This window comes from Muntiacus reevesi, chromosome 10 (assembly GCF_963930625.1).
Source record: "Muntiacus reevesi chromosome 10, mMunRee1.1, whole genome shotgun sequence".
NCBI classification, from domain to species: Eukaryota; Metazoa; Chordata; class Mammalia; order Artiodactyla; family Cervidae; genus Muntiacus; species Muntiacus reevesi.
The window spans coordinates 36,154,447-36,179,500 of NC_089258.1; the positions used below are offsets into that span (position 1 = coordinate 36,154,447).

Sequence of the window (25,054 nt, forward strand, 5' to 3'; positions counted from 1 at the left end):
GATCCCCTTGCAGTTCAAGGGACTCTCAAGAGTCTTCTCCAACACCACAGTTCAAAAGCATCAATTCTTCGGTGCTCAGCTTTCTTTATAGTCCAACTCTCACATCCGTACTTGACCACTGGAAAAACATCTACCAAATACTAGACACTGTTGGAGCAACATCCTCAGCTCCTCTTACTCACATTCCCACCTCCAGATAGCCACTGACTTCTGCCCATTCTGATCTCCTGAACTGTCTTTATCCAAGGCCACCAGCCTAACTCAGGCCAGCAGCATCACTCTCCCGGCCCACATGTAGCTTCCCGACCGCCCCCCCCCCACCCCTTCTCCTTGCCTCTCCAGCATCCTGTCCACATTGTATCCAGAGGGGCTTGTTGAGAGCACACATGTGATCAGACAGTTCCCCTGCTCAAAGTCGTTTGTGAACCAGCGACCCCATCTCCCTTAGAAAGAATCTCGCCTGTGCATTCAGCATATCTCCCCCATCACAGTAAGACAAATCTCCCCCTTCACCTGGGTGTTCTCTGTGAAAGAAGCCCTGTCACCTTTTCCAGCCTTACTGTCCTTCACCTTTCAGCCCAGGCACCCCTTCTTCCAGGATCCTCTTCCTGACCCTCCCACTGTGGGCTCTTTGCCCCTCCGTCACAGCACTGACCACGCTGCATTGGAATTCATTTCACACTCCCCCGCTAGATTTGGGGGCTTCCCAGGTGGCTCAGATGCTAAATTGTCTGCCTGCAATGCGGGAGACCCGGGTTCTATGCCTGGGTCGGGGAGATCCCCTGGAGAAGGGAATGGCAACCCACTCCAGAACTTTTGCCTGGAAAATTCCATGGATGGAGGAGCCGGGTGGGCTACAGTCCGAGGGGTTGCAAAGAGCCAGACACGACTGAGCGACTTCACGTTCACCAGGTTTTGCCATCCCTGACCACAGCTTTTGCCTTCCCTGTGTTTTCAGCACTGGGGACGGTGCCAGGCACCTAGTAGGTGCTCAGAAAGTGACGGGGCTTGAGAGCCTCCTCGGACATCCAGGCCGGTCTCCCCGTTTTCCAGCTGAGACAGTCACTCAGCCACCCAAGGTGACGCAGCTGGTGTCAGCTGAATCAGAATCGGAACCCAGGTCCCCCGACTGTGGACAGTGGGCAGAGCGAGTCCAGGAGGCAGTCCCTGAAGGGCAGGCAGGCTCAGGGCTTCTGTCTGTGTACCCGGGTCCTTCCCCTTCCGCAGCTGCCAGGGAGGCAGAAGCCGGGGCCGGAACAAGCAAAGGCCAGAGATTACCATGGCCTCACGCAGCCCATCCACTTCCCTCTCGCTCCCTTACATAAAACTGTTGCTAACAGTTACCCAAACGGCTGAGCCAAATACTATTCTGGCTGTGGTCGTGTTATCAAACTGAAACCCTGCCTGGGGCCTGCCAAGTACCTTTCATGGCCAGTTTGTATTTAAAGGAGAGGAAAATGTAAATTTATCAGACGACTCACGCGGTCCTGTTTGGCAACTGGCGGGGAGGCCAGACGCTGAGGAGCAGGGTATTGCTTGCCGGCTAAGGAATGAGGGAGCGCGTGCCAAATGGGCTCCTAATACAATTGACGTTTCTAGTTTGTGCTGCAAATGAATTTCCTCTACCCTCAGACCAGGGGCCTGGGAGCCAAATCTAGTATTCACCTCAGATCCCCTCTCGCTGCCTGTAAACACAGTCAAAACGTACGGCGCAGAGTATCTTGAACAGCGTGTATATGGAGCGGGAATTATTTGCTTTCCAAACAAGCTCCAGATCCTGGCAAGGGAGGACAGGGGCTGTTGAAGGGGAGGTTCGCATACTCCTTCCCACTGCTACTAAAAGCAAATGAACAAATCAAACCTCAACTTCATTCATTCCTAGGGAGCCACTATGATGCTGGATCCAGACTCTGAGTTTGAATCTTGGCTTCACCACTTACTAGTTGGTGGACTTGGGCAAGTTATTTAACTCTTTAAGCTTCAGTTTCCTCAGGCATAAAACGGGGGAGGGGAAGTAATTCTGGCTACAGCTTAGTTTATTTGTGAGGATTAACTGAGGCCATGAAACTAGGGTTGCTGCTGCTGCTAAGTTGCTTCAGTCGTGTCCGACTCTGTGCGACCCCATAGACGGCAGCCCACCAGGCTCCCCTGGCCCTGGGATTCTCCAGGCAAGAACACTGGAGCGGGTTGCCATTTCCTTCTCCAATGCATGAAAGTGAAAAGTGAAAGTGAAGTCGCTCAGTCGTGTCCGACTCTTCGCAACCCCATGGACTGCAGCCCACCAGGCTCCTCCATCCATGGGATTTTCCAGGCAAGAGCACTGGAGTGGGGTGCCATTGCCTTCTCCATGAAAGTAGGGCAGGTCTGTGGAATTGTGCAGTGTGCAACCCCGGCACACCCCCCACACATATAATGCCTTCCCAAGCAGGGGCAGCTTCTAGGTTCAGGGTCGTCACATGTTTGCCCAAGGATGCAAGGTTTCCTAGAGGAAGTCAGAGACATCCCAAGCCCATACGATATTAGAAGCAGGCTGGACCTCAGGGTTTTCCCATTACAACCCGCTTATTTTATAGGTGGGGCCACTGAAGCCCAGAGAGGGGAAGCATCAGACCTCAGGTCACACAGCAAGTTAGTAGCAGAGTGAGATCTCCTAGCCAAGTCATTGCACAAACCACATCTCATGCCCAGCCTGACTCCTGCAGCTGCGTGGCTACATGTCACCCCTGTCTCTCCCTGGGAGGAAGCAAAATGCACGTGAGGCCATTGACTAGACACAGAGGCAGATAATAAACAACAGCTGCGATTTATTGAGCATGTCCTCCATGCCAGTCTGGGCTAAGTGCTTTGTACGACATTTAAGCCCCACGGTGTCTGGCATCACTGTCCCATTTTGCAGATGAGGAAGGTGTGGTTCGGTGAGTTAAGGTGTCTTGCCCACCTTATAGAACTAGGAGGAAGTTCAGGCAGAGCTGAGATTTCTGTTATCAGGTCCAGCTGCCTCCTTCGTATCTTGTGGTTCACTGTGTAGTTCTGCCCCGATGGTTGGATGGCATCACCCACTCAGTGGACATGAATCTGAGCAAAGTCCGGGAGGTGGTGAAGGACATGGAAGCCCGGCGTGCTGCGGTCTGTGGGGTCACAAAGAGTCGGACACGACCGAACGACTGAGCTGAATTGCTCTGTTGCTGTCATATTTCTCTGCCATTGTTTTGTTTATTTCCATTTCTGCTAGCTAGAAGCAGCGCAGGTCTCCCTGTCCGCGCATCCCCCAGCCTCTCCCCGCCATCTCTGCGCTCCGGCGCTGTAGCAAAGCACAGAGGCTTACAGGGAAAAGCCTGGCTCCGGCCCTGCCGCCTCTCGATTCTGGCGGCTGCCATTTCTCAAATGCGGGTAATGCTTGGGCTGATGCTAAAGTTCCCTTTGAGACAGTGCAAGAGAGTGGTTAAGAGCTCAGCTAACCCTTAGAGAGCCTGATCTGTGTGTTAAGCTATAAATGCCTTCACATAGCCTAACTCACTGATCCCCGTGATGACTTTCTCAGGCAGCGAATTCCAGGCTCATTTAACAGGAAACCAAAGCAGAGAGAAGTTAAGGAGCTTCCCTGAGTCTGCACAGTGGGAAGGTTGCAAAGATGGAACTGGAACCTGGGAAGTCTGACTGAAGTCCAGACCCTTAACCAGCACACCAGCATCATTTAAAAACTCACCTTTTCACTTCCTGGCTGAGCCTCAATTTTCAAATCTGTAAAAAGGACATGATTTCCACAGTAACTGCACTGTTAAAAGCATTTTTAACTGCGTATAAAACACTGGGCACGTAATAGATATCTGATACTATATTATGTGCTTTTGGCTTCTTGTGGACCCGTGTAGTTAAAGAGAAGCTGAGAAAGCATAGTATGCTTCTTTTAAATTTTTATGTATTTATGTATTTGGGGCTGTGCTGGACTTTTGTCATTGCAGCGACTTCTCGTTGCAGAGCATGGACTCTAGGGCATGTGGGCTTCAGTAGCTGCAGCCCAGGGGCTCCAGAGCACAGGCTGCATAGTTGCGGTGCATGGGCTCGGTTGCTCCACGGCAAGTGGGATCGTCCTGGATCAGGGCTCAAACCCGTGTCTCCTGTATTGGCAGGCAGAGTCTTTACCACGGAACCAGCGGGGCAGCCCCACACAGTATGCTGTTTTGCAGATGGAGACACAGGCGCAGAGAGACAAGACGCTTTGCTGAGAGATGCTCAGCCCTCTGGCGTTAAACTTCACCCTAGCATGCAGCACTGTGCATTCAGAGATGCACCTTGGGTCCCCTGGCCTCCGGTCTTCCCGGATTGGATCCTTAGTGTCAGTGGGTCCAGTGGGTCCCCTGGCCGCAGGTATTCCCAGATTGGATCCTCCATGTCAGGCCTTCTGTAGTCACACTGGGCTCAACAGCGTGGCTCTGCTCCGAGCATCTGCACCCAGGTGATAGGCAGGCCTAAGTGCACCCAAACCTTTTCCCAAAGGAGGACATGAAATCCAGAGTGGCTCCGGGAAGTCTGCCATATAGAAGCCACCAGCAGGGCCAGAGGTGTGGTGGTGGGAATCAAAAGAAGTGTGCGGGAGAGACAGGTGATCACAGACTCGAAGGAAGGATGTGTGCGTAGCAAGAGAAGGGGCTGGACGTGTCATCTGGGTCCCACTGTAGAAGCCCTGGCTGCCGGCCCTCGAGCAAGCCTGGTTTGAAAGTGCAAGGTATCTTAGCAGAAGGAGTCTATCCTTTGTGACGCTGCTTCAGTCAGCAGCAGAAAGCGCCAGATGAGCTGGGCAGGAGGGAGAGAGACCAGAGTCAGCAAGACCAGAGCGCCTTTCTGCTCCCCTCTTCTGTAGTGGCGCCTCCCCGGCATGAAATTCCCTGCGCAGATTCCAGCAGGTCCTAATACATTCTCTGTTGCAAACCCAGCTCCCAGCCAGCTCTGGCCCACGCAGTGCTGAGGTCTGCAGCCCTTCAGGGGCTGGAGGCCAAGTGCACCATAGGCCAAGGCTCCAGGAAATTGGGGTCAATTTCCTACTCCCCCGAGGGCCCAGCAGAATCACGGGGCCTGGGGCTCTGGGAGGGAGAGTCAGGGTTCTCTGAAGCCATAGGAAGTTGCCTAAACTTTCCCTGTGCTCAGACGGAACCTCTGGGTGGACTCAGCCATCACCCCACAGCTGTGGGCGCGGGATGGGCCACCCTTCTCCGTGGCCACAGAGGTTTTCACCACCACCAGATCCTCCTCATGCTGGCCCACGTGAGGCCCAGAGAGGGGCCCCTTGCTCTCTAAATCCCAGCTCCTTACAGCTGTTTTCTCAGACAGGGCAGCTTCAGCCTGCATCAGCCCTTTCCAAGAGTTTGTTTTCTCATGCGTACACTTGTTCATTTATTCATGTATTCACTCATTTCTTCATTTACTCATTTATTTCCTCATGCATGCATTTCTCTTCTTATTTTTTAAACAAATCCATCCCACATCTCTGTACTTATTCACTCCATCTTTTGTTAAACAGTTCCTGAATGAACAAAAATACCTATTGAGTGATGTGTGAATGGGCCAAGTGGCTGGGGCCTGTTAAGTGCTGCGGAAGGCCCCTGGGGGTACAGGGGTGACCCAAGAGGGTACCATTTAGGACGGAACAGATAATACAGATGCAGCGGGTGCCAGAGACCTTTGGCTAGTGCAGTGTGCAGGAGGGGGGTAGCATTAGGACAGGATGCTTCTGCCAGAAAGTTCCGTGCCTGTGTTTGGACAAGGGGGCGGGGGCGGGGGGGGGGGACAGAACAGACAGAAGGTGGAACATGTGCAGAAGAAGCCTGGCCAGGCGGAACCTCACGTGGGGCATTTGAGAATGCAGGCAGTGGACGACGCTCAGGGTTGGCGGTGGAGCTGCGGGGAGCAGGGAGCTGGAGACTGGGCAGAGTTGAGGCTGAGAGGGCTCGGGAGGCCTGAATGGGAGCTGAAGGGCTTGAGAGGAGTCATTCCACAGATGTTTTCGCTGGTGGAGCACGGTCAGCTCCTCTGGTCTCATGTAGAGTTTCTTTCTTTTTTTTTCTTTATCATTAACTTAAAAGAAGGGGACAACATACAGCTTGTTCTCAGATAGGTGGACTCCCTGTGCAGAAAGTGTTAATGCCTGTGGTTCTCCATTTTCCAGGAGGTAGAGCCCGACTTCATAAGTGGATGTTTAAAGCCCCTACCTGCCTGACAAGCTCATCCTGCCCCATGCCCTCCTGCTCAAACTTTCTCATGCCCTTTGGCTTCCACAGATGTTTTGTTTTGCCCGATTCTACGTACATACCCTTGAAAACTCTTTTCCATCTGTCACCTCCTCTCAGAAACCTTCCCTGCTTGCCCCTCACATCCCGTTGCCTTCCCCATGTGCACACAGCATGGTCATGCTGATGTGGGTGACAGCTCACGACTGTCTTGCCAGCTCTCTGGGGCAAATACTGGCTTACTTCACATCTGGACCCAACAGAGCTACGCCTAGAATGGACACTTAGGAAGAGTCTTTGGATTTGGGGATGGTTCTGAAATTTCAGCAAAGCTGGACCTTCTTCTGTTAGAATGTTAGTGGAAAGTGGTTTGTTTGCCCATGGCTTTGCAGAAGATTGAGAAATGGAATATTGCCTGTTTTAAAGACTCGGAGGGAGGGAGCATGTTAGAAGCATCCTCATGCTACCATCTCGGTGCCATTATTGCTGGAATGGAATGGAGTGGAAGGAAGGAAGGAGGGAGGGGAAGGGAGGCCTTGGAAGAGAAAGCTTCTCAGGGGGCTGGGGCCTGGGAATTTTTTTCTCATTGATTGAGATGAAGCAAGCTTTGGAGCATGCCTGGGGTGAAAATGAAAAGTGATAGTTGCTCAATCATGTCCAGCTCTTTGTGACCACATGAACTCTAGCCTGCCAGGCTCTTCTATTCATGGGATTTTCCAGGCAAGAACACTGGATTGAGTAGCCATTCCTTTCTCCAGGGGATCTTCCCTATGCAGGGATCACACCTGGATCTTCTGCATTTCAGGCAGATCCTTTACCCTCTGAGCCTTGGTGGTGTGTGACTGCCTCCTGACAAATGGTTCCAAGACCCATGCTTACTCACTGTACATATTGGGGTGCACCTGGTCCCCTATATTGTCAATTACAAAAAACAAGCCAAACAAACTCCTCTGATTGTACTCTCTGAGAGAAGACTACTCGGATGTAGGAAACCTGGGTGTTAAACTCTTCAAAATGCTCTGAGCAAGTCTCTCTCCCCACTGAGTCCTCAGTGTCCCCATCTGTAAAATGGAGACATTGCAATGACTCTGTTGGAGGATGACTGGGTTTGCACCATGGTGAAGAGCTTGTTTTGGAACACTTTCGGGGCGCTGCGGAGATGAACATTGGGAAGCTTCTTGTGCAGAGGGTGGGGTCTCTCTCGGTCCTGACTGTGTCTCTGTGGCGTGCAGGGCCGCGGGAGCAACGTCATCCACTGCCGGAAAGATGGCACCTGGAGCGGCTCCTTCCACGTCTGCAAGGAGATGCAAGGCGAGTGTTCGGCCCCAGACCAGCTCAACAGCAACCTCAAGCTGCAGTGCCCTGAGGGCTATGCCATAGGTACGATGGGCGTGGGTGGTGAGCTATGCGTGGGAGCGGGGGGGGGGGGGGGGGGTGCATCCTCCCCAGAACTTGAGGCTTGTGTCCTGCTGGGGTAATGGGCACCTCTATCAGCGCGAGGCCCTGGGGAAACGAAGAGGAATGAGAGCAGACCCTGTCCTCCCCGGAAGAGAGTTCAGGGCACGGATGTCGGCAAAGCAATGTTGGGTGGGTGTGTGGGATTACCCTGGAGGACAGCAGCGTTGACTGGTGCCTCCGGGGACACAGAGGAAAGGCTGCTTACGCAGGGATTCACCAGAGCTCATTGGGCAAGAAGTGACATTCCAGACAGAAGGAGTCAGCGTGGCAGAGGGAGGCAGGTGTGAGAATCCACGTCCGGTTTAGGGAAGCCGTAGTGATCCAGCACGGCTGCCTTTGTTGGTAATCTTAAAGTATGTGTGATGCTAATCATTTGTAATCCCGGCCGTGGGTCAGTGCTCTACCCAGCTCTCTAGAGATGGGATTTCTTATCCTCTCGATAACCTTGAACAGATGAGGAAATTGAGACTCAAAGCAGTGATAGAACATGCCCGAATCCTGAGACCACTCCTCCAAAGCCCAAGTTCTTTCCATGGCTTTTCAGTTGCCTCCAAAATAAGGAGAAACAGCTTTTTCAAAATATTCTTTGCCTGGTCATAGGCTAGCTCGCCAAGTGAAGGGAGACAACCTGGGGTGTGATGCCAGGGGTTGGCCTGGTGGAGAGCAGACCAGGCGTCTGGACAGATACATCAATCACAGGCCCACGGCTTTCTGGGGAGCTGGGCGCACACGGAGCCTGACCTCAGTGGAGGGCAGTGCTACTGACCTTTTGGGCGGATTCCTTAATTGACCATGATGAAAAGCCCAGGGAATTGGATGTCCTTTCTCGTGGCCAGTGTGATTTATGGGACAATCACCAGGGATGTCTGGAGCAGAGGGTTATCTGTGCAGACACTCACTCCCAGCCACACAATGTGTTCCTCACCCTGACGCGGTTATCATTTCATGTCCAGAAGGGAGGCCCGCGGCTGGGGAGCAGAGGGGGGAGGGGGCCTGACCACTTCCTCTGAAAGATGGAAACACAGAGACTGGCACAGAGGCTCTTCAGCTGAACTTAGAGGAGGGGTCAGCCCTCCCGCATTAGTGCTGGGTGGCTCAGAATACACCCAAGGGCATGGCTCCCCCGCTGCTGATTCCCAAGTTGCTTTAAGATCTATGGAGTCACCGATCCAAAGGACCCTAAGCAGGAGGGTGGCCGAGGGGGGATCTCATCAGGTCTGCCAGTGTAGGCGTTCTAGAAAGTTGGGGCAGCAGGTGGAGTGATGGCCAGTAGCGTCGGCTGCTCCATCCCAAGGCCAAGGCTTTCCCCATCATTCCTGAGGGGTGTGCCTGGCTCTGGACACTTCTGTCTGTGATGGGGCCCCTGGCCCCGACTCAGTCAGGACACGCACATGAATACTCCGTCACACTCATGCCTGGCATTGAGCAACCCTGGAAGAAAAAAAAAAAATCCTGATTGAAACCAGACTGCCTGCATGTCTACATCCACCAATGCTTTCAAGCACATTTATTCACGTATGCGCAAACAAGCAAGCATGCACGCATGCTTAACAGCCAGACGCAAACGCGCCCACCGTGCGGTGAGCTCATGCCCAGCATGGACACATCAGCCAGACACCACCCAAATGCGTCACCCGTAAACCTGCATGCAGCTCACACACACACACGTACGCAGATACATCACGTGGCCGCTTTGTACCTGTTGTATGTGTGCAAGTCACAGACACACGCAAAGCAGCCAGAACGCCTGGCTCTCTGCTAGCCAGCAGACTGGTCCAGAGGTGGTGGGGGGTGGGGGGCCGGGGTAGTGGCGACAGGAGCGTTTCCTTCACCCCCTGAGGTTTCTCATGGTCCAAGCAGAGAGGGAAAGCTGTGTGTCTGACGTTGAAGCCGGAATCCCCTTCTCCGCCTCTGTACCCCCTTTTCTCACCGCCATGCCCATGTGGTTTTATGAGCATGGTCAGCTGGGGTGGGGGTTGGTGGGCTGCTGGAGGGGGTTGAGAGAGTAAAAGCCCCCCACCCCGGGGGGCTCTGAAAGAGATGCTGAAGCAGAGAGAAGAAAAGCTTCCCCCCACCCCGCCTGATACTCCCTGCTTGTTCTCCTTCCATCCACCCCCTGGGCTGAGCCCTCCCGGGGGAGACGTCACCTCACCAAGGAGAGGGACCCCGGCCAGAGGCCTCCTAAGGGAGGGCAGGGGTGAGGTGGGCGGCTGGCTTGGGGGCTGGGGCCCACTTTCTGGAGCTGCTCGGAGCTGCCTCCAGGCCCACCCTGAGCAGCCTGGGGAGGCCTGTGTCCCCTCTCAGAAGCTCCCAGAAAGTTGTGACAGCCACCGAGGCCGCTCCAACCTCCCGACTCCTCCCGGGAGGGGGAGGCGGGGGCCCGGTGAGATCAGCGCTCTGTAATGATGCCAATTAGGGCTCATACATCACGACACGCTGCCTGGTCCCGAGGCCCGGCGCTGTAGCAGGGGGAGGAGGGCAGAGCGGAGCCCGCCGCCGGGAGAGAGGGATTGAGCCGTGTCTGCTGCAAAGGGCAGCCGTGGCCTCCTGGGTGGACCAGGTTTATTTATTCCCCCTTTTGGGGTGAACAGCCTTTGTCTGTTTCTCAGAGGTGGCATCCTGTCCTCCAAAAAGATTTTCCCATCAGAGCCTGGCTGTGTCCTTGCTCCCTAAAATCTGTAGAATTGATCTCCTGATAGACACACCACGGAGTCTGAGGGCCAAGGGACCCCCAGCTCGGACTCTCAGCTCGTCTTTTTGTGTCTTTCTGCGTGTTCCTGTTCTCTCTGCTCACCCTTCACGGCGCTCTGTCCCCTTCCACAGCCGCCGCCTTCTCTTCTCTTCCTTCTGTGTCTCCACTGTATGCGTCACTGGGTTTGGGAGCTGGAGAGGCGTGGGCTTTCATTCACGGCCCCCTCTTCACCAGCTCTGGGACTCAAGTGTTGCACATTTCACTCTCTCACCCCCGAGATGCGTGTGAGGACCCCGGTCCCAAGGGTGTGGGAGTGGGGTGAGTGGCAGGTGAAAGCCAGCTGACCAGACCAGAAATACCCCCCACCCCTGCCTTCTGGGCTCAGGGACCCCGTGTTTAAAGTAAAGAGATTCTAAACATTGTCCCGGATCTGCCATTCCACCCTGGCCCCCTCTTCAGACTTTGTGACTCGCTTTGATCGAAGAGAATGATAAGACGGCAATAGAAGGGCCCTATGAACTATATGCACATTTATAAATATGTATATATGCACATATATTTGCGTGTATGCATATATATATATGCATTCTGTTTTTATACATACACACGTTTCGAAGGGAGCCTTTGGACTGGCTAACAGTAGAGGATATTTTTCAAGAAAGTTGACTCTCGTAAACCATTCAGTGTTCAAGGGTGGTCTTGACACTAAGGCAGGGGAATGACCTCCCTAGGGCTCTGGTCAGATTCTGACATGTCCGTTCTTTGTCCATATGAATGAGGACCTTTCTGGAGTCCTGGGGATATCCCATGGGATAGGCTTGGTTTTAAGGAGACTTCAAAATCACTGAGGTCAGGACAGAGAATGAATCAGTCATATTTCCATCATCATGCCCACCCACAGCTTGAAGGTCAACTGGGGAAGTGCCTGGACCAAGGGCTTCTGTGTGCTGACCCTGTCTCTGTTGGTCGTGGTGCCTTCACTGACTCACTGCCTGATTCACGTTTTCATTCCTTTATCTGCTTATTCCGTCATTTATTGACCCACTCATTCATTTATGTACCCACTTCCTGCTCTCTGGGATACCTAAATGCCTACTCATCATTCATTCATTGTGCCCTTCATTCATTCACTCATTCGTTTCCTCAACCATCTATGCAGTTGCTCACTCTTGTCTCTTTCACTCACTTCACAAATATTTATTGAGTGCCTGCTGTCCACCATGCACAGTGCCAGCTCCGGGCATAGAAAGGGGCATAGATAGCACTGGCCTCATGGAGTTACAGTCGAGCAGGGAAGAGAACTTTTGGTACAACAGTGACAAAGTCTGTGATGGATGCCTGTAAGAGGGTTTGGCCTGTCAGGAGTGGAAGTCTTCTCCAAGCTAGGGCACTTGGGTTAAGGTCTGAAATATCGTAGATTGTCATGCACTAGTTGAAGAGGGGTGGGTGGGAAGGATCTTGAAAGCACAGAGGAGGGTGTGAACACAAGCCCTGGGGGGGAGGAGAGTGTGGTTAAGACACTGATGTGGCATCCACACGCTCACCCTTCACTCGGCTGATGCCTGCAGAGCAGACCTTGTGTGCCAGGTGCTGCGTTAGGCTCAGAGAGGACGCGACCCCATCCTTACCCTCCTAGGGCATTACTGTAGCTGTGGAGAGGAGGGACGGGGGGCCACGGCCCGCGCTGGAGTGGGGTTCACCAACAGCAAATGCTGCTCTCACTCAGCTGCAGAGATCAGGGCAAGCTTCTTGGAGGATCTGAAGTGGGCTTTGAAGAGCTGGTAGGGTTTGACCTTGAGAAGGCTGATCAGTGGGACAAGTCAGGAGAAAGGATACACAGGGACAAAAGTTTAGAGGCCGTGACATGGGGGTTCGGGTGGAAAACCAAGCGCAGTCCGGTTGGTGGGTGTGCGTGAGGTGGTTCACGGGAGATAAGGTTGAGCAGACCGTGGGAGGCCACGGATGCTGGACAAAGGGGTGTGTTTTGCACCTTGTCCTGGACGTAGGCCACCCCTGGAAGGGTTTCTGAGCAGAGGAGGAGTAAGACCAAGCTGGGCTCAGGGCCGATGAGCGTGGCGGTGGGTGTCAGCTGCACTGGAGACAAGAGAGTCGTCAGGGAGACCAGATGTGGCCCTCCCGGAGGGGTGGGGAGTTCTCTCTTTCCCGCTGTCCCTGAAAGTGGGATGGCCCAGACCAGTGGGGCCCAGGGAGCAGCCGGGTCCATTCCAGTGGGGGGAGGGGGCGGCCCCTGGCCTCAGGAGACAGGGGTTGAGCCGCCCCCTCCCTCTCTGCTTCCCCGCAGGGTCCGAGTGCACCACCTCTTGCCTGGACCACAACAGCGAGTCCATCGTCCTGCCAGTGAACGTGACCGTCCGCGACATTCCGCACTGGCTGAACCCCACGCGGGTACAGGTGAGTGAGCGGGAGGAAAATGACCTCGTGGACCGTTTACACGCCCTGGTCCTGTGTCAGTCCCTCTCCGCAGGTGAAAGCATCTGACGGCCACACCCGCTCTGCGGGACAGGCACTGGTTCACCGTCATTTCTCCAAACCTTAAGCATTTAGTCCTTCCCTTCTGGCAGCCCCTGTGCTAAGGCTGTTATTCACCATCCCACTGAATCCTGATGATGGCCAGGGAGTAAGAGGATGAGGCATCTCGTTTACAAATGAGAGAGACTGAGGCTCCAAGAACAACTAGGGTGAAGGAGCAAGGAAGACCCCAAAGCTGCGTCTGCCGACGGGAACGTCCTCACTCATGGGGGCAGGGCTCAGGGCTTCTCTGGTAGGAGCTCTCGGACAGTCCATAGACAGGGTTTCTGGTATCTTTCTCGTACTTCACTTGTGTGGTGGAAAGCAACTCATATGTGATACGGGGGACTGGTAATACTGGTTGTGTATGGAGCATCTCCCGTGTTTGTGCACCCAACACTTAGCACACAAGTCGGTTTAGACCTCAGGATGGTCCCGTGGAGTGAGGGCCACTGTCTGCATCCTCTCCTCATGGACACTAGACCTCAGGGGTGGAAGGTGGTTCGGTAGGAGGATTCGACCCCAAGCCTGAGTCTGAGGGCTGTGCTCGCCCCACGGAGCCAGGCATGTGTGGAAGGCCAAGTTCCCATCAGAATTGGCCAGCCCCATGTTCCTATGTGTCACCTGATCAGTCAGGGCTCCCAGAGCCGACGTGGACCCCACTTGTGTCCTCCGGGGCAGAGCAATCCCTGTTGCCATGTGTCAGCTATGGGCGTTGGCTCCGCACACTGGAGGATGTGAGAGATGGAGACGGGGGCGCCGGGAAGATTCAGCTGTGTCTCTCCACCAGCCTTTCTGCTGAGGCGCTGGGAGGGCTCCCGTCTGCCTGCCTGCCCGTTGCAGATCCCGCTCGGAGAGCTGGCAGAACCTGATAGCAGGCGTACTGTTTCCCAGACAAGCTGAGGGCTCGATGGCGAGGGCTTACTCAGCACTCCACGCTGGCTGACCTGGCCAGCCCCTCTGCCGACCCCGCACCCCAGGGCCTGCCGCCCCTCACTCTTCCTGTCTTCTGTCGCCACCCTCTGTCCATCTCCAACTTAGGGCCCTTTTCCTGCCTCTGTTTTCTTCTTTTTTTTAAGAGTTGTGAGTGAAGTTTTATTTGGGGCAAATGAGGACTATAGCCCGGGAGATAGCATCTTAGATAGCTCTGAGAAACTGCTCCCAAGAGGTAAGGGCAAAGGTCAGGATAGATGTGGTTTTGACAGAGAACACGCAACCAAGCACATATTTTTGCAGAAGATCCCGCTAATCTCATGAAGGGTCCACTTGTCAAGAAGAGCAGATGTCACCGCGAAGGATTTTCTAGATATAAGGAGATACAAGAATTGCCTGCGTCTATTTTCACTGTTTCTCTCTTCCTTCTCCTGAGACCCCTATCACCTCTTTCCTCCTGCTTCCTGCCCACCTTCTTTGCCTCCATCTCTGTTGTCCTATCTGTCTCTGTCTCTCTGCTTGACTTTCCCACGTAATCCAAGAGACCACTGTTTCCCTGAGCTTGTGCGCCTTCATCTGTTTTTCACACTCAGCATGCTTTTCCCCACTCCCCACCCAGAGCCCCACATAGGATCTCACTGAGCATCCCGCGTGCACACCCAGGTGCCCACACAGAGGCCATACGTCAGTCTCAAGGCAGATGGAGATCATCAACACACGCCCCTCACTGTACAGATGGAGAAACAGGATCGGGGGTGGGGGGGGGGGCTGGGCCAGGGTCACACAGGAAGCAGCGCCAGGATCTTGACTGGGAGCTCGTTCTATGCCACCCCACCCTCCCTCAGCACCCTCCCCCCCACCACCTCCCATGCACCAAAGGCAGGGGGCCTGCCTCTACTCACAGCCGACACCAGAGACCTCTCTCACATCCCAGGGCCAGAGGTCTTCTTGGCCTGGGACCCAGACCAGGGCCCCCCACCCCTCTGCCCTCTGCCCGTCGGCTGAATTCCACCCTCCCCTCCATGAGCCCCGGGCACTAAAGAGTTCGGTTATAATTCACGGTGAAATAAATCCAGGGATTTGAAAGTCTGCAAAGCCCCCCTCCTGCATCGCCCACCCGCCGTCTGCCCACCCCCACCCCCGCCCAGGTCCCCGGGCCGCCGGCCCTTATTGATGCCGGCCTACCCGGAGAGCCGTAACGAGGTTCAGACCTCCACTGGTCTCGGGAGGCCTCATTATCCAGGAGGAAAAAAATGTGGTAGAAAAAGGGAGGAGGGCGAAGGGCAGAGATTGATGATTTCCAGGAATCGGGCAGAGACGCCGGCCTCCGCTGCACCCTTGCCCCCGGTGTGGCGAGAGCCGCAGACATAGCTGCGGGGCCGGCGTGGCTGGGCGGGAGCCGGCCCGGGTCGCCCCTCTGCTTTCAGAGGGTTTGCTCCGAGCACCAGCGCGGGGTGGCAAAGGGGCACGGCTCTGCGCCAGCCACTGTCACGATTGTCCCCGTGTAAGAGGGTGAGAGCTGAGCCCTGACGTGTAATGAACACCCGCTGTGAATCCAGCTTCATTTGCATTCCTGCCCCCAACACACACACCCACACACCCACACACCCACACACCCACACACACCCACACACACACCCACACCCATTAGGTAGGAATCCGGCTTCATTTGCACTCCTGCCCCCAACACACACACACACACACGCACAGACACACACACACACACACACACCATGAGGTAGGAATTAGTCTCCCTTTCTTCCAGTAGAAGAAATGGCATCTCATACGTAGAAGCCTTCTCCCTAGAAGGAACCGAAGAGGGATCTGGGTCCGTCTGATGCTGCTGTTAACTCTAGCTGCCTGCAGCCTCCATGGTAATAACAGTAAAGGGGAAATGTTTACCATCGCCTAAGTGGCTGACAGCCAGCCCTCCCCATAGACACACCCTCTGACGTGTAGCACTTGCCCATTGCTGTGGTGTAAATATTCCCACCACAACAGGCTGCTGGCGCTCCAAGTGACTGCCGCTGAACACAAGTCAGAGGAGATGGGCGCGTGGCCTCTCATGAGCCCCTGGGAGCCAGCTGCAGCCCACCCTGGGCACTCAGCACATAGCAGGCTCTGCTTTAAGCATTAGACACAGGTTGGCACATGTGACAAGAACAAGGACCACCTAGGTAACTTGGAATGTCGACTCTGAGCTCACGTGCAGGGCGAGGGGCCTTTGTGAAGGCAGGCCCATGCTCAGCGTGTTGACCCTGGCGTGCCCTTTGGGGCCCAGGGCACAGCAGATGCCCTTGTTTGCAGTGGCTTAGTCAAGGGACCAAGGTTCAAGTCTGAGCCCAGGCAGCTGCTTGCTGCATGTGCCAGAGTTTCCCCTTCTGTGAAACGTGAGCTTGACTGAAATCAAGAGTCACAGACTCAAAAACCGATGGGAACCAGGCAGGTGGGATCAGTGGGTGAAGCAGGCCAAGTGTGTCGCTTTGCATTCTAAATACTGAAGTGTCGTAACTGTAGTGGTGTAAATACATCAGACAGAAAGATTAAAATGAAACAAATGCCCATGTATGTGCTACCCAAGCTAAGAAATAAGTTATCGCAAATACAGTCACTTTCTTATTGAGATAAAGCTTGCATGCTAACCTTAAGCATAAGGCTTGGTCAGTTTTCTGTGTCCACTCGTGAGGTCCCCGGGGTGGGGAGCTTTACAGCTTTTCAGACAGTCCTCCCCTTTCCACGCCAGGCAGCGCCTCCACCGCCAAGATCTCTTCTGTTGGTTTTGCTTACTTTTGAACTTCATGTAGCTGGAATCTTAGCATATATATCCAGAGAAATTCTTGCGTAGCCATATGTTTTACCTTCAGAGAAAAACACGCTGTCGTTTTCCTTTCTTTAAAGTTCTCCCCCTTTTCAAGCCTCTTCGCACACACGCACTTTGGAAAGCAGTGAAGATACAGAGAAACCTTCCTCTAATGTAATCAATAGGACAATGCAAACTCTGTGATGGATGGAAATACGCGTCGGGCTTAAGGCTGGAGAGGCTGCAGTGAATGGTGGGGACTGTGGTCAACCCTGGTTGCCAACGGGGGAGCCGCCAGCTGAGAGTGACAGCGTGGAAATGTGGGCTCAGTGTGGCCAGATTGTCCCTGTTTCCTTGGGTACAAGAAATCTGAAGTCTTTAAAATGTGAAGTCTGTCATTTTTTAAATATGGGCAACTGCTTTTGACTTGGAGCTCTTTGTGCGCCACGCCAGACACTTCTGTGGGCTGTGTAGCTTGGGAGCTGTTGGCTTGCCACCTCTAGATGAGACACTCTTCCAGGCTGGAATTCCAGAATTCAGGGGGCAGCCCCTCCTGCGTCAGCCCCCAAGGAGCACCTCCCGTCTGCCCTGCAGTCCCCCTGCTTAGGGTGCTGAGAAAGCTCCCCGGTAGGAAGTGCAGCTCACAACCTCAGAGGGGCGTAATGCCTCTGGGTAGCTAGGATCACGCCATCGACTCAAGGGACGTGAGTTTGAGCAAACTCCAGGAGATGGTGAAGAACAGGGCAGCCTGGCGTGCTGCAGTCCGTGGGGTCACCAAGAGTCCAGCACGACTGCGCAACTGAACAACAACAGCAGCTGGGATCTTGGCTTCTTTAAGAGCTTCTGGAAAAAGGATGGAAGGAGGAAAGAGAAGAGAAAGGGAGAGAGGAAAGGAGGGTTGAGGAGGAGGAGAGAGGGAGTTAAGGGAAGGGAAAGCACCGCGTACTGGCCCTTTGTTGCGACATGCGGGCGCTTTTTGTGAGGAATCCACTACACCCCGGTGAGATCAATGTTATCACCACTTTACAGAGGAAGCAGCTGAGGTTCTCAGAGGTTGTCACTGCCCAAGGCATGTAACTTGTGTGATGGAATCAGGATTAGCACCCAGGAATAAGGCGGATGCATTCTGTCCTACAAGACAACCACCTTACACGTTATATTAATAAACAAGTGCAACACATCAGACAAAGGATGCACAATTCGTTCCTTGAAGAGAAGGCATCAGACTCTAAAGACCAGGGGTAGAATGGTTCCGAGTGAAGAGAGTCCAGTCTGTGTTTGTTCTGGGTGAAGACAAAGTCCAGTCTACCCTGTGTGTAGAAGGAGACATCTGTGCCCTGTGGGGGAAGCCCGGAGGTGGGGAGATGTGTTCCGAAACCAGCAATGTCTCATTCACTCTGGGATGCACTTATACAGTCCCTCATTTGGTCATTTATTCATTAACTCTTTCAATGAACATAGATTGGGTACCTCAAAATGGAAGGCATTCTTCAAATGAGGGATACAGGGTGGAAAATACCTAGGTTTAGGAGAAAAAAAAAAATGCAGAAGAAAGCCAGAAGCTCAGTAACTGATAATAAAGGGAAAACAAACAGCTTAGGCTGCAGACCCACAGAAGGTCCTATAAATAAGGAAAAATAAGGGAGAAAGGAGGACTTGTCCCAGAAGACCTCAGAGCGCGTGTCAGGCCTGAGCTTAGAACAAGGAGGTTCTTCTAAGACTCTTTCTCACGCCTTTGGCTCTGCTTGGGTCCGTCTTCTCTGGGGTTCAGCTTTTAAACACTCTGCTTCTGCTGCATTTGTCTCAAAGCCCCTCCATCTTTCTGAACCTTGGTCTTCCCATCTGTCAAAAGAGTAAGTGCCTTTATGCTTACCGGTTTGGGAGCTAGAGGGTTTTGAAGGAGAATATAGTTTTCAAATTATAGATCTGGAAATAGGACAGATATGAGTTTAATTCCTGACTGTCGTTACCTATGTGTATGATTTGGGGCAGGTTATTTAGCTTCTCAGTACCTCAGTTTCCTCTTGTGTGAACCAGCATCAAAAATTGTACGTAAATACTGTGTGATATCACTTATATGTGAAATCTAGAACCCATACAGATGAATCTATATACAGAAAAGAAACAGACTCACAGATATAGAAAACAAGCTTCTGGCTATGAAAGGGGAGAGGGAGGGAGGCAAGGACATATAGGAGTATGAGGTTAACAGGTACAAACCACTATATATAAAATAAACCAGCAATAAGGATTTAGTGTACAGCACAGGGAATTATGAGGCGGGTATGGCAACCCACTCAGTATTCTTGCCTGGAGAATCCCATGGACAGAGAAGCCTGGTGGACTGCAGTCCACAGGGTCGCAAAGAGTCAGACTGAAGCGACTTCACACAAGCCCACAGGGAGTTACACTCAATATAATAACCTATATTAGAATATAATCTGAAAAGATAGCTGAATCATTTTTGCTGTACGCTTGAAAAAAGTACCTGCATCATATATATTATATATATGGACCTATATCATAGTTACGGTAAATGTTAAAGGGAATGAAAATTCTGAGCACAAGGCTTGGAGCCCAACATGTGCTTAATAGAGAGTTTTGTGTTGAGGAGCCGAGGGAAAATCGTGATGGAGCTGTTAGTGGTCCTGTGCTGATGATGTGGTGATGGCGCCATTGATGATGATGGTGGGAGTGGGGTGCTATGGTGAAGATGATGGTGCTGGTGTTACGGATGATGGTGGTGGTGATGGTCATTGCAGCCGAGAAGAAGAGACAGTCTGTTCTTCCTACGTAGCAAGGCAGGAAAGAAAGCTGTCTCACAAAGCCTAGTCTGAAAGGGCTCTGACTGGCATCAAGAGGAGCAAGGCTGACCTCTGTGGGGACCCATCTGGGATCTCCCAGCACATGGTGTAAACAGCCTAGTCTTTCCTTCAGCTCCCCCTTTCCCAGTCCTCCTGGCAGACAGAGGGGCCCTGTCGGGAGACAGGTGGGGCGTGCAGCCCTGAGGAATAGTGGAAAATCCAGAAGACTTGGAAACATAAATAGGCTCATGCAGATAGTATAAAAGTCCTTTTTCTGAACTCACGTCAGGTAAACCTCAACTGACAGAAACTTGTACAACCACACCGAGACACTCCCACGGATGGATTAAATTAGGGCTCAAATAAACAGGGGGTGGGGATGGGCATCGAATCCCTTGTGGAGCCTGACCCTGCTGTTTTCTACTACTTGAGTTCAGTTCAGTCGCTCAGTCGTGTCCAACTCTTTGCGCTTATTTTTTCGAATGTTGAACCATAGCCTAAATGCTCCTCCAACATCCCTGCATGTTGGCCGGGAACAGACGCTCAGACCCAGGGATGGAAGTCTGGTTAAAACTTGCCAGATGATGAAAGCAGGTGGTCCCCTCCACTTCTGGCCCCCAGGGTTAGGAAGCAGAGGGGTGAGAAAGTAACTGAGCTGGAAGGAAGGAAGGGACTAGGCTTCTCACATTCCTTCACTGAATCAACATGCATTTGTTTGCTGGGCTCCATCTTGAACCTCGGGGGTGCGGATGGGGGCAGGCAGAGATGTCTAAAACCAGGGTCTACCCTCTTACCCGCAGCTGTTACTCCTGGATTAACCATTTCCACATACTTTCTCTTAATGCGTCTTCACAACAAACCTGCGACATTTTCAGGACCCATTTTGCAGATGGGAAAACCTAACCTCATAGTGGAAATTTTAAGCCAGAAGTGCAACCATATCCGTCATGCCTCAGTGCTCAATCTTTCCCACACATCACCTTGTGTTTTAGGAGAAGGCAGACAATATCAACAGAGGCAGGAGGGACTAAAGAGTAGATTTCACATTGTGAGACTGTGGTTGGCAGATCCTAAGTTAGGTTGTTTGTCCAAGATCTGTAATTAATTCAGTGTACACTAAACTGGTCCTCTAAGCTAGACACTGCTGGGCTTTGCAAACGCTTTTCTGCTGCTCTGGAAGAAAAAGTGAAAGTGTTAGTTCCTCAGCCATGTCCGACTCTTTGCAACCACATGAACTGTAGCCCACCAGGCTCCTTTGTTCATGAAATTCTCCAGAGAATACTGGAGTGGGTAGCCATTCTCTTCTCCGTGGGATCTTCCTGACCCCGGGATCAAACTTGTGTCTCCCACATTGAAGACAGATTCTTTACTGTCTGAGCCTCCAGAGGAGCCCAGGAAGACAAGTAAAGAAAACAAGTGTCCCTTGGTGAAATCATCTCTATTTTGAGATGGATCCATTCATAAATAACATAAATATTGACCGATCATCCTCCATGTACTAGGCACCATTCTAGGCATAGAAGACCCAGGGTGAACCAGAGAAATGAGCACCCAGAGAAAGGCACCCAGTCCAACCTCAGCCAAATCCTGGAGTCACGTGATTCCACGCTCACCAGGAAACCTAATCACAGCTTTGCTCCCATATAGGTCTGCCCTCGGGGAGAGAATGGGCCGGTCACATGGATTTTCCACAGTCTGACCCTTATGACTGTTCATTTCTTAATTAAAATTAATCAACTGGCCCTCTGCTTAGCCCTGACTGTGGATGCTTCAATGGCTTCTCCCTGATGCAGAGTTACCTGTCATGACCAAGCTAAGCATTTGCCTCCAGGTTATTTTAATTAATTTTTTTAAATAAATCACTGTAGGACCTCCCTGGCGTCCCATGGTTAAGACTCTGTGCTTCCAATACAGGAGGCATAAATATGATCGATATTTGGAAAGCTAAGATCCTAGATGCTGCATGGCATGGCTAAAAGATTAAAACTAGATAAATAGATAAACAAATCACTCACTGTAATCTGGCATGGAAAATAGGGCATCTATGGCAGAATAGAAAAGGGAGCTCCTGGGATTGCTACCTTAGCCCCAGTCGTGATGCTGTTTTATTTTCCTAGTTGTGTTTCTCTTTCTTTTTTCACCTCCTTAAGAAAATTACTGTGTTGGATTTTATGTTATGAGTCACCTTAAATCATTCCTAAAAAATATGCTTAGTTTCATATGTTGGTTTCTTCACTTAACAGCTGTGGAGCTTGGGGAATTTCTTCTCCTTGTGACACAAGATTAATGCCCACCCCCACCCCCTGCATGCTGGTGAGAAATAAATAAGGAAACGAATAAAGTAAATAGCACCATAAGTGCACTCAATACATTTGTATTATAATAATAGTTTTATTAAGGATGGCTATAAGTAAATGTATATATACATATACCTTAAGTTCTGCCTGAGGGGATTGGGGAAATCATCTCAAAGGAAGATAGTCTTTTTTTTTTTTAATTCTAAATTTATATGCTATTTATTTATTTTATTGGAAGAGAAAGAGGCGACAGAGAATGAGATGGTTTGATGGCATCACCGATTCAATGGACTTGAGTTTGAGCAAATTCCAGGAGATAATGAAGGACAGCGAAGCTTGGCTTGCTGTAGTCCAGGGGGTTGTGAAGGGTTAGACACAGCTTAGCCACTAAACAGCGTAATTAATTTACAATGTGTTAGTTTCAGATGTACAGCAAAGTGAGTAAGTTATACATTCATCCACTTCCCAGGTGGTGCTAATGGTAAAGAACCTCCTGCCAATGAAAGAGACATAAGAGATGCAGGCTCTATCCCTGAGTTGGGAAGATCCCCTGGAGGAGGGCATGGCAACCCTCTCCAGTATTCTTGATTGGAGGATTCCATGGACAGAGGAGCCTGGTGGGCTACAGTCCACAGGGTCGCAAAGAGTCGGCCATGACTGAAGCGACAGCACATCCAGCACTCTTCTTTAGATACTTTCCCCATACAGGCCATTGCAGAGTATCGAGGAAGGTAGTCTTGCGCAGAAACATAAAAGATAGCTAAGATTCTCCAGGTGACAAGATGAGGAAGGGCCTGCCGTGGAAGGGAGCAGCAGGGCCAAGGTCACAGAGACAGGAGCGTGGGCAGCCTCGGGAATGGTGGTGGAGGCGGGTTAGTCGCTAAGTCATGTCCAACTCTTGCAGCCCCAGATGGAGAGCTGGCCTGTATGGCGGCAGCAAGTGGAAGCAGAAAGGGTTTTCTGCCTGTCCGGGCTTCCAAACCAAAGGTGCATTCGTGCATCCTCCAGCCCACCGCTCTCAAACTGTAGTGCATATCAGAATCATCTGGGAAAGCTTGTTTTTAAAACACAAGAGTCCCAAGTCCTGGCTTCAGGGATTCAGAACCCCTAGACCCAAGGCAGTGCTGAAGAATGTGCCGTTTCAGTGTGATCCCGTGTGATGATGATTAGGGTGGTCCTCAGCATCGACTTTGGGCAGCCCTGTTCCATGCGTTGCTCCATCTCCCTGCTGCAGCCACGCACTTGGACATGCATGTGCTCACATGTGTGCATGTGCATGCATGCACGTGCACACACACACACACACACACACACACACACACACTCTCTCTCTACCCTTCCTCCTTCCTCCCGCCTGATCCTCGACTCTGTCCACGGGGCAAACCCCAGTCAGGAATTTCCTAAAGTGCCTTTCTGATCACGTCCCCGTCCTGCAGGCCTGCGTCTTCTCCTCTCGTATTCCTGCCAGAGAAATACAGAATCACGACCCCTACAGTGAACACAAACATTGTTTTCATCTTGTGGCTCCAGTTCAGGCAGGTACCTGGGCAAATTCTCCATGTAAATGCCAGGGTGAGGTCAGGACTCAGAAGATCCAAGAAGGGAACGGGGGCGTCGAACGCGGTTCCAGTGAAGCGATGGCTCCCTCGCAGTTGCAGACCCGTCTGAACCTCTTTCTCCCTCTCTCTGCAGAGAGTGGTCTGCACGGCTGGTCTCAAGTGGTATCCTCACCCTGCCCTGATTCACTGCGTCAAAGGTTGCGAGGTGAGTTTCTCAGAATGGTCCCACCGTGGTTGTCCCTCTTATTGTTAATCGTGGTAACATTTCCGGTGCCTGCTAAGTGCTTTAGATACCCCTTTAACAGACTTCTTGGGTGGGAGTCAGCAGGCCTGTTTTACAGCTCATGAAACTGATGGACAGAGAAGGCAACACACACATTCAGACACACGTCGAGTGGCTCACAGTCAGGATTCCAGACCGGGTGTTTCTGGCTCCATAGAATATTTCCTCTGAAAGGGAGACAGGGAGTGAACGAGTCCATATTGATTTAGCAACTGTAATACACCAGACATTTTACCAGCATGGACTCATTTTACTTTTCAGAACCACATGAGGCAGGTTTCTTTTTTTTTTTTGAATTTCTACTTTTTCTGACACCATTAGCTGCAGATCACGTTCTTCTGCTCCATGTCTTTGTCATTCATGTGTTTATCAACTCCAAAGGAGATAGGGACACCTTATCCCAACCGCTTAGAGCTGGAGGCGGAACAGCTCCTCTGACCCTTCCATGGAGTAATTCCCTGGAACTTGGCATTTTGGCGCTCTGTCCCTGGGTGTCAGCGATAAGCTTGGGGAGGGGCAGGGCCAGGGTACTTGGCCTGTCACCTGTGCTCTCAAGGGGGTGCTGTCCTTGGAGGTCAGAGACATTCTGTACACCTCTGTGCCCACCTGCGTCTTTTCAGCTGGCATCAAAAGGAAGCCCCAGATCCTGTCCAAGTGGATGTCCACACCTCTGTGATCCCCTCAGACCCCTCTCAGGAAAAGCCAGGTGGAAAGGACTAGACTGCTCTAGAAAAGTTTCTATTTGATGGAATTGTTAAAGTGTCACAACCAGAATGCTCTTCTAAGTGATGGGGAGACTGAGACCAAGCTAGCAGCCAGGTCTAACGTTTGATGGAATGCCAAACTGGAATGGCTCTTAATGTGATCTAGCCTCCTCGTCTGTTGGGTAGACTGGAAGAGGGCTAGAGGGGGATGGATCAGTCCAAGGTTGCATAGCATAACAGACATAGAGCTGAAGCATGAACCCAGGTCTCCTGGCTTCCAGGCCTGTGAATTTTCTCCTCCACCGGCCACTCCTGCCCACAGACCACCCCCTGCCCTGTCAGGGTCACAGGACAGCCCCCGGGTCGTATTTCCTTCTGTGTATGGGCTAGGGACGTCCTGTGGCATCTTCTTAGGGCACAGGACACTGTAGTTTTTAAGAACTCCCCTTCTCCCAAGATTCAGCAGAAATGGCAAAACCAAAGCCAGGGACCCAAGACAGTGGCATCCTGCCATCTCTCTGGATCGGTTCAGCATTTCAGAAACAGGAAGCTTGGGTTACCTGGGCATGCCTTCTGCTGAGTTGGCAGTCGGGGCGACCAGTGTGACAGCAGAATTCGATCCCTCCTTTGACTCAGCACTAAGGCCTCGGGGACCCTCACCTGCCCGGCTCCGAGCTCTGCCAAGTGATGCTTATCGCCTCTGCCCTTGCAGGCGCCCCCTTGTCTCCTTGCCTTCTAATAGCTTGTCTCTTATCTGGGCTGGAAAGGATG

At 52.2% G+C, this 25,054-nt stretch overlaps 1 protein-coding gene across 2 annotated transcripts in view; it reads left to right on the forward strand.

Annotated features, from left to right (window-relative positions):
* The window catches only part of PAPPA (pappalysin 1), a 257,144-nt gene that overhangs the window by 205,426 nt on the left and 26,664 nt on the right, over positions 1 to 25,054 (forward strand). For both annotated transcript variants that reach the window (XM_065946622.1, XM_065946623.1), the window contains exons 18-20: positions 7,457 to 7,604; positions 12,677 to 12,786; positions 23,430 to 23,501. In XM_065946622.1, coding sequence (XP_065802694.1) covers positions 7,457 to 7,604; positions 12,677 to 12,786; positions 23,430 to 23,501 — 330 coding nt within the window. The remainder of the gene's footprint in view (positions 1 to 7,456; positions 7,605 to 12,676; positions 12,787 to 23,429; positions 23,502 to 25,054) is intronic.